At 53.8% G+C, this 15,301-nt stretch overlaps 2 protein-coding genes across 2 annotated transcripts in view; both read left to right on the top strand.

The window, feature by feature from the left end:
* The window catches only part of HSPG2 (heparan sulfate proteoglycan 2), a 42,097-nt gene extending 40,969 nt beyond the window's left edge, over positions 1 to 1,128 (top strand). The window contains exon 94 of the mRNA XM_054291845.1: positions 695 to 1,128. Within this exon, the coding sequence (XP_054147820.1) occupies positions 695 to 858 (164 nt within the window). The 3' untranslated portion in view covers positions 859 to 1,128. The remainder of the gene's footprint in view (positions 1 to 694) is intronic.
* Positions 1,129 to 1,978: 850 nt separating this feature from the next.
* Positions 1,979 to 15,301, top strand: part of USP48 (ubiquitin specific peptidase 48) — a 33,912-nt gene continuing 20,589 nt past the window's right edge. The window contains exons 1-10 of the mRNA XM_054291983.1: positions 1,979 to 2,134; positions 3,018 to 3,138; positions 3,219 to 3,360; positions 4,760 to 4,887; positions 7,413 to 7,537; positions 8,091 to 8,199; positions 9,391 to 9,524; positions 9,682 to 9,764; positions 10,415 to 10,594; positions 13,067 to 13,192. Coding sequence (XP_054147958.1) covers positions 2,001 to 2,134; positions 3,018 to 3,138; positions 3,219 to 3,360; positions 4,760 to 4,887; positions 7,413 to 7,537; positions 8,091 to 8,199; positions 9,391 to 9,524; positions 9,682 to 9,764; positions 10,415 to 10,594; positions 13,067 to 13,192 — 1,282 coding nt within the window. The 5' untranslated portion in view covers positions 1,979 to 2,000. The remainder of the gene's footprint in view (positions 2,135 to 3,017; positions 3,139 to 3,218; positions 3,361 to 4,759; positions 4,888 to 7,412; positions 7,538 to 8,090; positions 8,200 to 9,390; positions 9,525 to 9,681; positions 9,765 to 10,414; positions 10,595 to 13,066; positions 13,193 to 15,301) is intronic.

The following is a 15,301-nucleotide window of genomic DNA, read 5'->3' as shown; positions in this document are numbered from 1 at the left end:
TGGGACAGGGGCTGGACATGGGGTGGGACACAGATACAGGGTAGATGTGGCATGGGCATGGGGTGGGACATGGGAGGGACATGGAGTGGGACACGGGAAAGACGTGGGGTGGGACACAGATACAGGGTGGGATATGGGACACAGAATGGACATGGGGTGGGACACAGGATGGGCATGGGATAGGACAGGAGCTGGACATGGGATGGGACACAGATACCGGGTGGGACACAGGATGGACATGGGGTGGGACAGGGGATGGACATGGGGTGGGGGATGGACATGGGGTGGGACATGGGATGGACATGGGGTGGGACATGGATACGGGGTGGGATATGGGACACAGAATGGGACACGGTATGGACATGGGGTGGGACATGGGATGGACATGGGGTGGATGTGGGATAGATGGGGTGAGGCATGGGGTGGCACAGGGGATGGAGATGGAGTGGGACAGGGGATGGACATGGGATGACACTTGGGATAAAACACCAGTGGAACATGAGATGGGACACAGACTGGACACGGGGTGGAGCAGAGGATGGGAGGCAGGGAGAGGCTCAGGATGGGACACCTGGGTGGTGGCACATGGGGTGGGGACACCTGGCGGGACACAGGACAGGCGTGGCCAGGTGTCCCGGCCCGGAGGGGGGCGGGCCCAGCGGACCCCCCGCCCATCGCCTCCCGTACCCCGCAGGCGGCGCCCCCGACCCCCGCGCCCTGACCGGCGGCAAGTTCAGCTCCGGCATCTCGGGCTGCGTGCGGGGACTGGCGCTGGAGTCCGCCGGCATCCCCCGACACCCCATCGACCTCCGGCACGGCGCCCTGGGGGGCTCCCCCGTGCCCCCCTGCCCCTCCTAACCCCCCCGAAACAGGGTTTGGGGGGAATTTGGCCAAGTTTATTCTTTTCCAAAAACAAACCACCAGGAGGAAACGGTGCTTCGCTGCCCTGGGGTGACTCTGGGGGAGGGGGCCGGGACCCCCAATAATGTTTACACCCCCCTTCCACCGGCCCCCCGAAACTGTGCCGGGGCGGCCGGGCCGCCTGGGTGCCCCCCGGGGTGGCGGCGGGGTGGGGGCGCGAGGGACAATCGGGGTGCTGCGGGGACCCCCCCGCGGGGACAGCTATTAAAGGAGAGACAACCAGTGCGGCTGCCGTGTTTGGGGGGGCTGGGGGAGCGATGGGATGGGGGGCATGAGGGGTGGGGATGTAGGGGGGCTGCAGGGGCGTGGTGTGAGCGAGATGGTTTGGGGGGGCTGTGGGGGTGCAGGAGAGGGGGACAGTGGGAGGGTTTAGGGGGTGCAGGGGTATGCGGGCCCCGGAGACTATGGTACAGGGAGGATTACGATATTGGGGTGCGGTATGGGGTATGGGATATGGTTTGGGGGTGTGGGAGCTCAGGGGGTCCGAGTTCCTATGGCGTGGAGGGCTGCGGGAGATGACACGGGTGCAAAGGGGTCTGGCGGGGGTGCAGGGCTGGGGGGCTCAGAGAGGTTTGGGGGGGTGCAGGGCTGGGGAGTTCTGGGGGGATCTGGGGGCGCGGTGTGGATGTTGGGACCCAGCGCGGCCCGCGCCACAGGCCCCGCCCACAGGGCAACAGGCCCCGCCCACTGTGCCATAGGTTACGCCCACACCGCATGAGTTTCGCCCCATATCAAGCGAGCCCCGCCCCCTTCGCGCACAGGCCGCACCCCCTCCGGCTGCGCATACAGCCACGCCCCCTAGGACTCAAGCCCCGCCCCTGGCACACACGAGCCCGTACCTGGCGCGCCCAAGCCACGCCCCTATGGCGAGGCCCCGCCTCCAGCCCCGCGCGTCGCGGCCCGACACCGTCAGCGCCTCGCGCCGTCACCGCGTCGCGCTCGTGGCGTCAGCGGCCCTGACTGCGGCGGGAGGGGCCGGACGGGACCGGGACCGGGCCGGGACCGGGGCGAGGAGCGGGACGAGGAGCGGGACAAGGAGCGCGCCGGGCCGGGGCAGCCCCGGGGCGCCGGCGGGAGCGATGGCGCCGCGGCTGCAGCTGGAGAAGGCGGCGTGGCGCTGGACCGAGACGGTGCCGCCCGAGGCGGTGGCGCAGGAGCACATCGAGGCGGCCTATCGCGTCCGGCTGGAGCCCTGCCAGCGCGGAGCCTGCCGGTACCGCGGGGCCGGGCCGGGCACACAACCCTCCGAGCCCTGCTCCCTCCCGCCATGAGGCGCGGGGCGGTCCCCAACCCTGCCGGGCTCCCGCGGGGTCGGTGGAGGCTCCCCCGTGTTCTCTTCTGGGGGACCCCATCCCCGGGGCTGGGCCCTCAGCGTCCTGTGTGTCCTTGTGGGGCTCCCTTGGCTGGGAGGGAACTTCTGTCCCTCTGCTCAGACACAGGGGAGCGACCCTCCCCGGGCTATGGGGAACCCCTCTCCTTCTCTGGCTCCTCTGATGTAGGGGAACTCCCCTGGGGTGGTAGGACACCCTCATCCCAACCTGGCTCCCAGGCAGATACAGGGCACCACCCTGGTGTTGTGGGGTGGGTTCTTCAGATTTAGGGGAGCTCCTCTGGGGTGGTGGGGAGCTCCTCTCCTTGCTTGTCCCTCCCCATTTTTAGGATAACCTTGAGGTTGTAAGGAATCCCTCTTCTTACCTGGCTTCTCAGATGTAAGGAAATATTCCCACCCCAGGGTTGTAGGGACCCCTCTATGCCTGGCTCCCCGTTTATGGGGGATCCCAGTGGGCTGAAGGGAACCCATCTCCTTGCCTGGAGTTGGGGCAAGCCCTGTCCCTGCCTGGCTTCCCATATATAGCAGATCCCCTTGGTCCTGGGATCCCCTTTTTTTACCTAAATCCCTCTCTGGTTCTCCACCTCCTTCCTCACCCATGACCACTGTTTTTGGGGAGGGGGGTTTTCCGTGTCTCATCCCATTCAACATTACATGCTTCCCCATATCCGCCCTACTATCACCCTGCCAGCCTCTGGGGGACACGGGGGTGACAGCTGGGGTCTGTAGGGGACATAGGGGTGACAGCTGGGGTCTGTCTCCCCAGGAGGAACTGCCGGGGGAACCCCAACTGCCTGGTGGGCATCGGGGAGCACGCGTGGCTGGGCGAGATCGATGAGAACAGCTTCCACAACATCGACGACCCCAACTGCGAGCGCCGCAAGAAGGTACCCAACCCTCCCAGGGGACCAGGGACACGCTGGGGACAGGGCAGGTGACCTCAGCTGGCTCTTTTTCTGTCCCCCAGAACGCCTTCGTGGGCCTGACCAACCTGGGTGCCACGTGCTACGTCAACACCTTCCTGCAGATGTGGTTCCTGAACCTGGAGCTGCGGCAGGCGCTCTACCTGTGCCCCAGCGCCTGCGGGGACGGCGTGCCCAAGGACACAGGTGAGTGGCACCTGTGAGGGGTTTGTTCCCACCCTAAAACCCCACCTTGGTGTTAGGCTGGTCAGGAGAATTCATGGGGGAAGCTCTGGCTGTTCCTGCCATCCTTGCACTGTTGGTTTGGAGCCATCATCTGGATTTTGGGGATGAACTGACCTTAATCCAGGTGATGTCCTGTGACAGTGTTCACAGGGGTCTGAGAATGAGGGAAGAGATGAGGATCTGACTCCATGTTTCAGAAGGCTTGATTTGTTATTTTATGATATATATTACATTAAAACTATACTAAAAGAATAGAAGAAAGCATTTCATCAGAAGGCTGACTAAGAATAGAATAATAAAGAATGTTAACAAAAGCTTCTGTCTCAGACAGTCTGAGCCAGCTGACTGTGATTGGCCATTAATTACAAACAACCACATGAGACCAATCACAGATCCACCTCTTGCATTCCACAGCAGCAGATAACCATTGTTTACATTTTGTTCCTGAGGCCTTTCAGCTTTTCAGGAGGAAAAACCCTAAGGAAAGGATTTTTCATAAAAGATGTCTACGACAGTGTCCTAGGTCAGAGTGATCTGAGCTGGTTGAAAATGGTTTGGTTTGGTCTTACTTGCCAAGGCTGGTGATGATGCTGGGGGTGGAACATGTGGGTCAGGGTTGGTCTGTGCTGTGGCAGGGCTGAAATTTGGGCCCCACACAGGATTAAGTCTCCTAGATTTTTCTGCTCTTGGAGATCTGGGTCAGCACAGCCACCTCAGCTCTTTCATGGTGGTTGTAAATGATATTTCAGCATCTGTGGTAAATAAGAAGCTGTTTTTTGGGGTAGTTGGTGCATGCTGTGTAAACCCTTCACTCACAGCTCGTGCTGGGCACTGCAGGATGGAATCTTGGGATCCCTAAGGTTGGAGAACTCCTCCAAGATTATCAGTCCAACCATTCCCTCAGCGCTGCCAAGCCCACCATCAGCCCATCTACCCAGGTGCCACATCCAGACAGGTTTTGAGCACTTCCAGGGATGGGGATTCCAGCCTGTTCCAGTGCCTGACCACCCTTTCCATGGAGGAATTTCCCCTAATATCCCACCTAGACCTCTCCTGCTGCAACTCAAGGTCATTTCCTCTGATCCCTGGGAACAGAACCTGGCTCCACCCTCCTATCTGAAATTTGCAGAATGTAAATATTTACAGTTGGACTTGATGATCCTAAGGGTTTTTTCCAGCCTAAATTATTCTCTGTTTAGCTTGTGCTGGGATGTGCTATCATCACCTACACGATCCACTTCAGTTTTCCTGACAACTCAAACTACTTTTCCTTCCAAGCCCATCGCTTTTACTGGTTGTGAAACGCTTGGAGCGATCCCTTCTCCCCCTGAATTCCTGCTGTGCCTTGTGTTTTTCCCAGACTATGAGCCCCAGACCATCTGTGAGCACCTGCAGTACCTGTTTGCTCTGCTGCAGAACAGCAAGCGGCGCTACATCGACCCCTCAGCCTTTGTCAAGGCGCTGGGGCTGGACACGGGGCAGCAGCAGGTGTGTGTGGGTGGGTGGGAGGGGGTTCCTGGCACTTCCAGAAACTGGGAATCACCCCTGGGTGCTCACTGGGCAGCTCCCAGCTGGGTCTGGCTGCAAACATGAAGGGGGAGGTGGGGCTGTGGGCCCCTGACAGAGTGCAGGGGGGAACAGGAGGGGACCAGGACATCAGGAGTGCGCAGGGAAGAGCCCAAGGAGGGATGGGATGGGGACAGGGAGATCAGGAGGAGTCCAAGGAGGGATGTGATGGTGGACAGGGAGATCAAGAGGAGAACAGGGAGCAATGGGATGGAGAGAGGGAGATCAGAAGGGTCCCAGGGAGGATTGGGATGAGGCCAGGGAGATGAGGAGTTGAAGGAGTGATGTGATGGACAGGGAGATCAGGAGGAGAACAGGGAGAAATGGGATGAAGAGGGTCCCAGGGAGGGATGGGATGAGGCCAGGGAGATGAGGAGTCCAAGGGGGGGTGGGATGGGGCCAGGGAGATCAGGAGGAGAACAGGGAGCAATGGGATCAGGAGGGTCCCAAGGAGGAATGGGATGAGGACAGGGAGACAAGGAAGAGCCCCGGGAGTGATGGGATCAGGACATGGAACAATGGGATGATGGTGCAGAGATAAGGAGGAGCCCAGGGGCAGTGGGATGGGGACAGGGAGATCAGGAGGAGTCCAAGGAGGGATGTGATGGTGGACAGGGAGATCAGGAGGAGAACAGGGAGCAATGGGATGGAGAGAGGGAGATGAGGAGGGTCCCAAGGAGGAATGGGATGAGGGCAGGGAGATGAGGAGTCCAAGGAGTGATGTGATGGGGACGAGGAGAACAGGGAGCAATGGGATCAGGAGGGTTCCGAGGAGGAATGGGATGAGGACAGGGAGATAGGAGGAACCCATGGAATGATAGGATGGGGCTAAAGAGCAATGGAATGAGGCCAAGGAGATCAGGAGGAGTCCAGGGAGTGAGGGAGTGAGAATGGGGAGTGATGGGATGGGGCCAGGAAGACAAGGAGAATAATAGGGAGCAATGGGATGGAGAGAGGGAGATGAGGAAGAGCCCAAGAAGGGATGAGGACAGGGAGATAGGAGGAACCCATGGAATGATGGGATGGGGCTAAGGAGCAATGGAATGAGGCCAAGGAGATGAGGAGGAGTCCATGGAGTGAGGGAGTGAGAATGGGGAGTGATGGGATGAGGACAGGGAGATGAGGAGTTGAAGGAGTGTTGTGATGGGGACAGGGAGATCAGGAGGAGAACAGGGAGCAATGGGACGGAGAGAGGGAGATCAGAAGGGTCCCAAAGAGGAATAGGGTGAGGACAGGGAGTTAGGAGAAACCCAGGAATGATGGGATGGGGCTAAGGAGCAATGGAATGTGGCCAAGGAGATCAAGAGGAGTCCAGGGAGTGAGAATGGGGAGTGATGGGGATGAGGCCAAGGAGATCAGGAGGAGCCCTGAGTGATGGGATCAGGACACAGAACAATGGGATGATGGTGCAGAGATAAGGAGGAGCCCAGGGGCAATGGGGTGGAGACAAGGAGATCAGGAGGAGCCCAGGGAGTGATAGGATCACAACATGAAACAATGGGATGAATACAGGGATACAAGGAGGAGCCCATGGAGCAATGGAATGAGGCTAGGAAGTGCTAAGTGCAGATCAGGAGGAGCCAGGGGAGTGGTGGGATGAACCCAGGAGCGATGGGATGGGGCCAGAGCTGCAGTGAGGAGCTCCATGGGCTGCTCCTCATGGGGGTTAGGTGGTGAGAGGGCCTCCCAAGGGTGAGGAGATCCCCAGGGGGAGATGGATCACAGGAGCCAGCCAGGACCCCAGGGCAGCACGTGGGAGCTGAGAGCTGCAGGGCCCTGTGGGGCTGCAGCTGGAGACAGCCTGGGAGAGGGGCAGGGCTGGGAAATCCTCCTGAAGAGGTAATGGGAGGTTTTGGAGCAAGAGCAGAGCACTGGCAAATGTTTCCTTGGGAGGGTCAGGAGAGGAAGGAAGCTGACCAGGGACACCCAAGGGCAGCTGAGAGAAGCCAAAACATGTTTATTTGTGGAAGAGAAGAACCAGGGCAGGAGAGAAAGGCCCTGAGCTGGGTGTGGGAAAACTCTGGAGCATTGCTGGTATCACCCATAGGACAGCTTCTCATTTTTGGGGTGTTTTCATTTCTCTTCTCACCTCTGATCTGAGCAGGGACAGCTGCAAAGAGGAGGATCAAGGGGCTCGAAAGCTCCACGGGAGGGTTTTTATCCCTTCCAGAATCCTGGGAGGAGCAGGCCAGAAGTCAAAGCCCCCAACAAGGCTGGCAGGGAGCCAGGGCAGCTCCTGCTGTGCTCCCACACCGAGGGCCTCACGCTCCTTTTAGCCAAATTCCTCTGTTTTCCTCAGTTCTCCTGCCTGGTCTTTATTTTCCATGCTGCTCACGGAGCCTCAGCCTCAGCCTGTGTGTAGGGCTCGGGGTAATTAGCAGTGAATTAGTGACAGGGCTGAGATTGTGCTGTGGTGGATTGTTAATGAACTTGGTTTTCTCTTTCAGGATGCCCAGGAGTTTTCCAAGCTGTTCATGTCCTTGCTGGAAGATACTTTGTCCAAACAGAAAAACCCAGATGTCCGGAACATTGTGCAAAAGCAGTTCTGTGGAGAGTATGCCTATGTCACAGTGTAAGTAATAATTCTGGGAAGACCCTTTCTGTGAATATTTAAATTTTTAGAAGGGTTTAGGAGGAGAATATCCCTCCTAGCAATCAGAGCAGGCAGTTAAGCTGCAGCAGAAACACTTTCTGGGAAATATTTACCTTTTCCTTTCCTGTTCCTGTGTGTGTGGTGTCGCTGTGACAGTTCTGCAGCCGCTTTTACTCCTTTAATGAGAATTCACCAACTAAACCTGCAAGTGAGTTAATGGAGTGGCAGGTCCTGCAGCCAGAAAACAGCATACTGGGTGTTGTATTTTCATTCCTGTCTTCTCAGAGCTGGGAATTTCACCTTAAAAATAAAATATAATGGTACATGCAAGTTGTGACAGGTCCTGGTAGGTGCTGTTAAGTTGTTTAAACCTCCTGGAGTTTTTATGGTGGGGAGGTGTGAATCTCCTTAGCCCTGACTTCAGTTTTTCTCCTGGTTTTATACAAGGAATATTTTATTAAAGACTTGGGAGCCTCAATGCATAAGCCCTGACCTGTCCTCAGATATATTTTTGTCTTCTTTCCCATCCCAGCTGCAACCAGTGTGGCAGAGAATCTAAACTGGTGTCTAAATTTTACGAGCTGGAGTTAAACATCCAAGGACACAAGCAGTTGACAGACTGTATAACAGAATTCCTCAAGGTATGAGCTCGTTGGGGTTGGACTCCTGCTATTTTTAGCAAGGAATTTCAGTTCCTTCCTCCAATTCACAGCCTTCGAGGTCAGTGTTGGGGTGAAGCCACTGACTTGGCTCAGGGAGATGCATCCAAGTGAAAATGGTTTTTTCTGCAAACTCAAAAAATGAGGATTGAGGCACAGAGCAAGGAATAACTCTGTGATATCACATGCTCCTGCTATGGCTTTAAAAAGCACTTGAAAATTGCATTTTTAGTTAAAATACTTTGCCAGGAAAGTTGGGGAAAAGTCTCTGCCTGCTTTGTCACGGATAGCACTGGGAGAACGGCTGCTTTCCATGTTTTCTGTGTCAGTGCTCATCTGCATAGCAACAGGAGACATTCCCTGCTGAAAAATGTGCTCTCAGAAGTACCAGGGAGTGCTGGGAATAGCTGCAGGAACAGCTGCAAGTGCCCTCAATTCAGCTTGAAAATTTCTCTGGATATGAAATTCAGCTCTGGCACACTAAGGTGTGGATTCCACTCCAACTATTTAGGACAGAACTGACCTGAACCCCTTCCTTGAGCTCCTTGCTTGCTCTGGTGCACTCAGCAAACCAGTTGCTCTGCCTGGGAGGTCTGCTATGAAAAAAAACTGGTTTGGGTGCACAGATTGAATTCCTGAATTGGAGAACTTGACATTTATCTGCTCCTCCTTCACACAGAACAACCCTGTGACGTTTTTAGAGGGGTTGGAATTTTCCTCTGGCCTAACCCTGCCCTTGGATCTGCTTAGGCAGTGAGTGACTCCTGCAGGGTGATTTTGGGGTGGCTGAACAGAGGGTTGTAGTTTCCAGGCTAAAATGTGGCTTTACATTAACTGGCTCATGTGAACTCATAAAAAGGGTGATTTAATTATTTTCTTTGGTATAAACCAACTCAGCCAAGCAAGGAACAAGAGTAAGAGATTGAGAACTTGGAATGGGGCTTGATTCAGTCTAAAATTTGCCTTAAAGTGAGAGCAGCCTGCTATGACCATGCTATAAAGTGCAGTCATTAGTGTGTCTTTAACTCAGAAAAATTTGGGCAGCAGCTGAGAAGAGACTTAAATAGTTAAAATAACTTTGGTGCTTCTCATTCTCCAGCTGTTGAGTAGCTCAATTGACTTTTCAGTACTGACACATTCTCAAAACCTTTCCCTCTGCTTCTCCACACTCAGGAGGAAAAATTAGAAGGGGACAATCGTTATTTTTGTGAGACTTGTCAGAGCAAGCAGAATGCCACGAGGAAGATCCGGCTGCTCAGCCTGCCCTGCACCCTCAACCTGCAGCTCATGCGCTTTGTGTTTGACAGGTGAGTGGGAACACCCTGGAAGCTCTTGGGGAAGTCACCACCCTGCTCTTCCTGCTTTAATTTGAGGTGTCTGAGCCTCTCAAGGGGTTCAAGGGAGGTGTTTTGGGATGGGAGCTGTTGTTGCTGTGCCCTGAGCCACAGCTTTGCCTCCACACAGACAAACTGGCCACAAGAAGAAGCTGAACACCTACATTGGCTTCTCAGAGCTGCTGGACATGGAGCCTTTCATGGAGCAAAAAAGTGAGTTTGGGGCAGTTTATTGTTATCTTTGCCCATTGTTTCTTGACAGATCTCTAATTCTGTTTAGAAGGAAATTCCCTGTGAGGGTGATGATGCACAGGGTGCCCAGAGAAGCTGTGGCTGCCCCTGGATCCCTGGAAGTGTCCAAGGCCAGGCTGGATGGGGCTTGGAGCAGCCTGGGACAGTGGAAAATGTCCCTGCCCATGGCAGAGAGGTAGAGCAAAATGGGCTTTAAAATCCCTTCCAACCCAAACCATTCTGGGATTCTGTGATTCCTCTCGAATTTTTGATGGAATTCCTCTAGAAATTTTGATGGAATTCCTCTCGAATTTCTGATTGAATTCCTCTCAAATTTTGATTGAATTCCTCTGGAATTTTTGATTGAATTCCTCTCGAAATTTTGATGGAATTCCTCTCGAATTTTTGCTTGAATTCCTCTCAATTTTTGATTGAAAATTCTGCCCAGACTTGTTTGAAGCCCGTATTTCAAACAACATCCCTGTTATTGAGCCACAACCTCTTAGCAATGTCCTGAAGCGCTGTGAGTTCAAGTGCAGGCTTTGCTGCCTGGTGAAAACAGGAGGTTTTAGGGCAGGAAGGATGAATTCTGTTGTCTGCAGAGCTGTGTGTAAGTGCTGCCTGCCTTGCAGACGGGGTGTACGTGTACGAGCTGAGCGCTGTGCTCATACACCGTGGAGTAAGCGCCTACTCCGGGCACTACATCGCCCACGTGAAGGACCCACAGACAGGAGAGTGGTACAAGTTCAACGATGAAGACATCGAGAAGATGGAGGGGAAGAAACTCCAGCTGGGAATTGAGGAAGATTTAGGTAAAACCCTTCAGTTGTGAGTGCCTTTTTAAAGTAACTCTTTCTACCACAAGCACTGGCGTCCTGCTCCTCCAAAGAGCAATCCTGGTGATTGCAGCCAGATTTGCTTGTTTCAGCCCCGTGTGAGTGTTTACACCTCGTGATCAGCTGCTGTAGTATTTTTCTGGCTGCCACATGGCAGATAAGATGCTGATAACAGAGGCAGAGGGTTCCTATCAGGGAGCAACAGGCGGCTGCCATTTCCTTGGAACAGATAAGGAGAATGCTTTCAGTTTTCCTTAACACATTATGGTTCTATTTCCACTGAGGTGTTTTACTTGGAGGCAGTAAAAAAGGTTTTTGATCCAAATAACAACTTGGAAGCTAAAACTGCCTTTTTACTCTGAGGTTTTTCCTTGGTTCTTTTCTGTTTTACTGGCTCATTGTGTCCTGCCCATATCACTGTGTTCCTGGATTGGAGAATTTCTTGGAGATTTCTTGGAAAGCTTGGGCTGAGGATGTGAATTTCTTACTCTGCAGTCAATAAATAAGAACAGCTCGTTTTGGAGTTGAAATGGTTTTGTAGTGGCTCAATGTTCTCTAGTGCAGGTGCTCACAGCAGGGAAAGCCAGGGAAAAGATGAAGAAATTCACTTGCAGTGCAAGCAATCCATTCCCAGGAATTGTTACCCACCAGGACGCTTTGCTGGGGTTAGAATTTATGGAATGTTGTTTTTCTTTAAGAGAAAAAAAAAAAACCTGCAGATTTAAGTGCTCCCTTAAGCCTTCTCCCATTTCCTTGTTCTCACCTGCATAATGTTTCTTGAGGTGCTGGAATGTGTCCAGAGATGGGCAGTGGAGCTGAGGAAGGGTCTGGAGCACAAGGAAAAGAGTCTGGAGAGCTTCTGAGGAGCAGCTGGGGGAGCTGGGCAGGGGCTCAGCCTGGAGCAAAGGAGGCTCAGGGGGGCCCTTGTGGCTCTGCACAGCTCCTGACAGGAGAGGACAGGAGAAGAGGGAATGGCCTCAGGCTGTGCCAGGGGAGATTTAGGTTGTATATTGGGAAAAATCCTTCATGGAAGATGCATTCAGGCATTGGAGGAGGCAGGGCAGTGGTACAGTCACAATCCCTGCAGGTGTTCATAAAGTGTGTGACCATGGCACCTGAGGACATGGGTTAGTGGTGAGCCTGGCACTGCTGGGTTAATGGTTGGCTTTGATCATCTTGGAGGGCTTTTCCAGCCTTAGTGAGTCCCTGATCCTGCCTGTGCCACCACTCTGTCCCATTCCTCTTGGAATGAGGACATTCCTTTGTCTGCTCAGAGCTGGCCCAGGCTGGAGCTGGCCGGACATCTAGTGGTGCACAGGGAAACTGAGCCCTGAACAGCACCAGGGCAGCTCAGCCTTTGTTTTTACCCTCCCCACTCCCCCAGTGCAACAAATGAAATGCAAGTAAACTGCTGTGACCTCAGTTTTATAAAGTTTCATGACCTCAATTTTATGAAGTTTCATGCTTAACTGTAAATGTTCTTATTTCTCGTATTTCAATTCAAGGCTGTTTAGAAAATAGAAGTAAAGTGTGTTTAGGAGCCTCTTTAAGCTTGGAGCTCAATATTTGTATCAAGTTTTGATGTAATTTGCCTGTTCCAGGCAAAACTGAGGCTTTTCTTTGTTACAAATACATGTAACAGCTGGAGAAGGTCAGTAACATAAACTGAAGGACTGTGGGGGGGAGAGTCTTGGCCATGCAGATGGGAACAATTCTGAAAAATCTTGGATAAAATACAAATAAAGAGAGTCTGGGAAGTCCCCTAGATGGTGTAGGGGGAAAGGGACATGAATTTTTTCAGAATTTGGGGGAAAGAAACTTAATAATTCAATGGCCCACTTAGAGTTCAATTTATGGAACGTTGTCCCTTTAATTTATTTCTTTCTTTTGAATGGTTTGATTTTTGAAGCTGCAGCTGTAGATAAGTGTTTTCCTTGCCTCAGAATCCATCTGGAAACAGCAGCTCTTGCAACACAACTTTACATCCCCCAGCAGCTGCTCAAAAACAACCCTTTCCATGGCTCTTGGCTTCCTAAAAGCTTTGCTGTGTTTTTTTTCATATCCACCATCACCTGTAAATACGATTTTCTTCCCTGAGGATTTGACTCTTTTCTTTGGAGTCAGGACAGCAGAACAAGAGGCAAAAGGGAGAAAGGATGTTTTTCCAAGAGTGGCTTTTGGCTCAGAGAAGTTCCACTGGGGAGAGAAGAAAGGCTCTTGAGAAGGGAGGTTCAGAGCAGGCTCCTAAATTTAGTCCCTTTGATTTACCCAGAAAGGCTGGAGAGATTTGGGGCTTTCTTTGGGATACAATTTAGAGCCGTGCCAAGCCCAGTGCTTGGCACAGAGGCCTGGCACAGGGAAGCTGGCTGGGTGGCACACTCATCCCGTTAATGGAGGGCCAGGGAAGGAGCTGGTGTGTTGCTGAGGCTGTGCCTTTTGTTCCCACAGCAGAGCCATCGAAATCCCAGACCCGCAAGCCCAAGTGCGGGAAGGGCACGCACTGCTCCCGCAACGCCTACATGCTGGTGTACAGGCTGCAGGCCCGGGAGAAATCCCTCACTGTGCAGGTGCCAGGTGAGTCCTGGGGTCTTGTTTGTCCATCCTTTACTGTCCAGGTGAGTCCTGGGGTGCTGCTGGTCCATCCCTCATTGTGCAGGTGCCGGGTGAGTCCTGGGGTGCTGTTTGTCCATCCCTCACTGTCCAGGTGAGTCCTGGGGTCCTCCTCAGCCATCCCCCACAGTCCAGGTGCCAGATGAGTCCTGGGGTGCTGCTTGTCCATCCCTCACTGTGCAGGTCAGTCCCTGGGATCCTGCTTGTCCATCCCTCATTGTGCAGGTGCCAGGTGAGTCCCTGGGTCTTGCTCAGCCATCCCTCACAGTCCAGGTGAGTCCCTGGGGTGCTCCTGTTCCATCCCTCACTGTGCAGGTGCCAGGTGAGTCCCTGGGGTCTTGTTTGTCCATCCCTCACTGTGCAGGTGCCAGGGAAGTCCTGAGGTGCTGCTGGTCCATTCCTCACTGTCCAGGTGCCAGGTGAGTCCTGGGTCTTGTTTGTCCATCCCTCACAGTCCAGGTGAGTCCTTGGGTCCTGCTGGTCCATCCCTCACTGTGCAGGTGCCAGGTGAGTCCCCCAGGGGTCCTGCTCTTCTGTCCCTCAATGTCCAGGTGAGTCTCTGGGGTCCTGCTTGTCCATCCCTCACTGTGCAAGTGCCAGGTGAGTCCTGGGGTGCTGCTCTTCCATCCCTCACTGTCCAGGTGAGTCCTAGGGTGCTGCTCAGCCATCCCTCACTGTGCAGGTGCCAGGTGAGTCCTGGGGTCTTGTTTGTCCATCCCTCACAGTTCAGTGAGTCCCTGGGGTCCTGCTCTTCCAGTCCTCACTGTCCAGGTGCTAGGTGAGTCCCTGCAATGCTCTAGGTGGACCAGGAGGCAGAATTTTGCTTGAAGACCCCTTTAGAGCTAGGAAGTTCCTGGAGCCCCTCTGCTGTGGTTCCAGGCTGGAGAAGGCCCCAGGGAGATCTCAGAGCCCTTTCCAGTGCCTAAAGGGGCTCCAGGAGAGCTGCAGAGGGAATTGGGACAAGAGGGAATGGCTTCCCACTGCCAGAGGGCAGGGTCAGATGGGATATTGGGAAGGAATTCCTGGCTATGAGGGTGGGCAGGCCCTGGCACAGGTGCCCAGAGCAGCTGTGGCTGCCCCTGGATCCCTGGAAGTGTCCCAAGGCCAGGTTGGATGGGGCTTGGAGCAACTGGGGATGGTGGAAGGTGTCCCTGGGTGAAAAAAAATGATCTTCAAGGTCCCTCCCAACCCACTGCAGGATTCCATGATTTTTGACTGTTTGCCATGAGCCCCAAAGGTGTTGTGTGGCACCTTGGTGTCTTGACCAGTGAAACCCCTGAGTTTTCCCAGCACTTAATTAACATTAAATGCCAATCCCTCCCATGTGCCCACTCAGACATTGCTTTGTTACCCAGCTGGCCACGCTGGGAAGGGCTCAGGAGGAGATCATCCCTCTGGGGTTCACCATCCTGCCTTGATCCCAAAGGAGCAGGAGAGCAGTGTGGTTAAATGTCATCAGCAAGGCACGAGGAGGTGAATAATCCTGACAGATGTCAGCTTCCCTCTGTGACTGCTTCAGCTTTGCCACATCAGGAATAAATGACATATAAAAATAAAGAGGCTCTGAGCCCCCAGTGGGAATTTGGGCCAAATGCCTTCGTGTTGTGCTGTAGAATTATGGGGGTGCCAGAGCTCCCTGTGGGCTTTGCCCTGTGGGTTTCATGTTTCCTGTTAGGCTGCTCCTTGATTAGAAATACTAATTAGGCCCCTGGTGCTGAGGTGTGTTCCCCCTTCCCTCATTTTCTGTGGAGTGGGGACAGCAGAGGTGGCAGGTCCCTTTGGGTCTCTGCAGAGGGGGTAAATCATACACCTAATTCCCCTCTAATAACACCCCAAACCTTTCCCAAGCCCCCCCCTGTTTAAAACACACCCTCCAAGACATAAAACTTCAGGAATTAGCACTAATTCCTGTCTGGATCTGTATTTTCAGCCTGTTTCCTGAGCTTTCTTGCTCTCCCTTTCCTCCTACCCCTCTGCCCAAAACAATAACTCAACAAAAACCTCCCCACCCAGCTCCAAATTCCTGCACAGCCCCGCGGTTGCCTTTGTTTCCCGTGGAATCCTGCCAGGGAA

This window comes from Melozone crissalis, unplaced genomic scaffold (genome assembly GCF_028551555.1).
Source record: "Melozone crissalis strain CALT ecotype California unplaced genomic scaffold, PUWL_Pcris_2 ptg000107l_1, whole genome shotgun sequence".
In the NCBI taxonomy this organism is placed as follows: domain Eukaryota; kingdom Metazoa; phylum Chordata; class Aves; order Passeriformes; family Passerellidae; genus Melozone; species Melozone crissalis.
The sequence above is the reverse complement of the archived record's forward strand: the minus strand, read 5'-3'. Positions and strand labels throughout refer to the sequence as shown.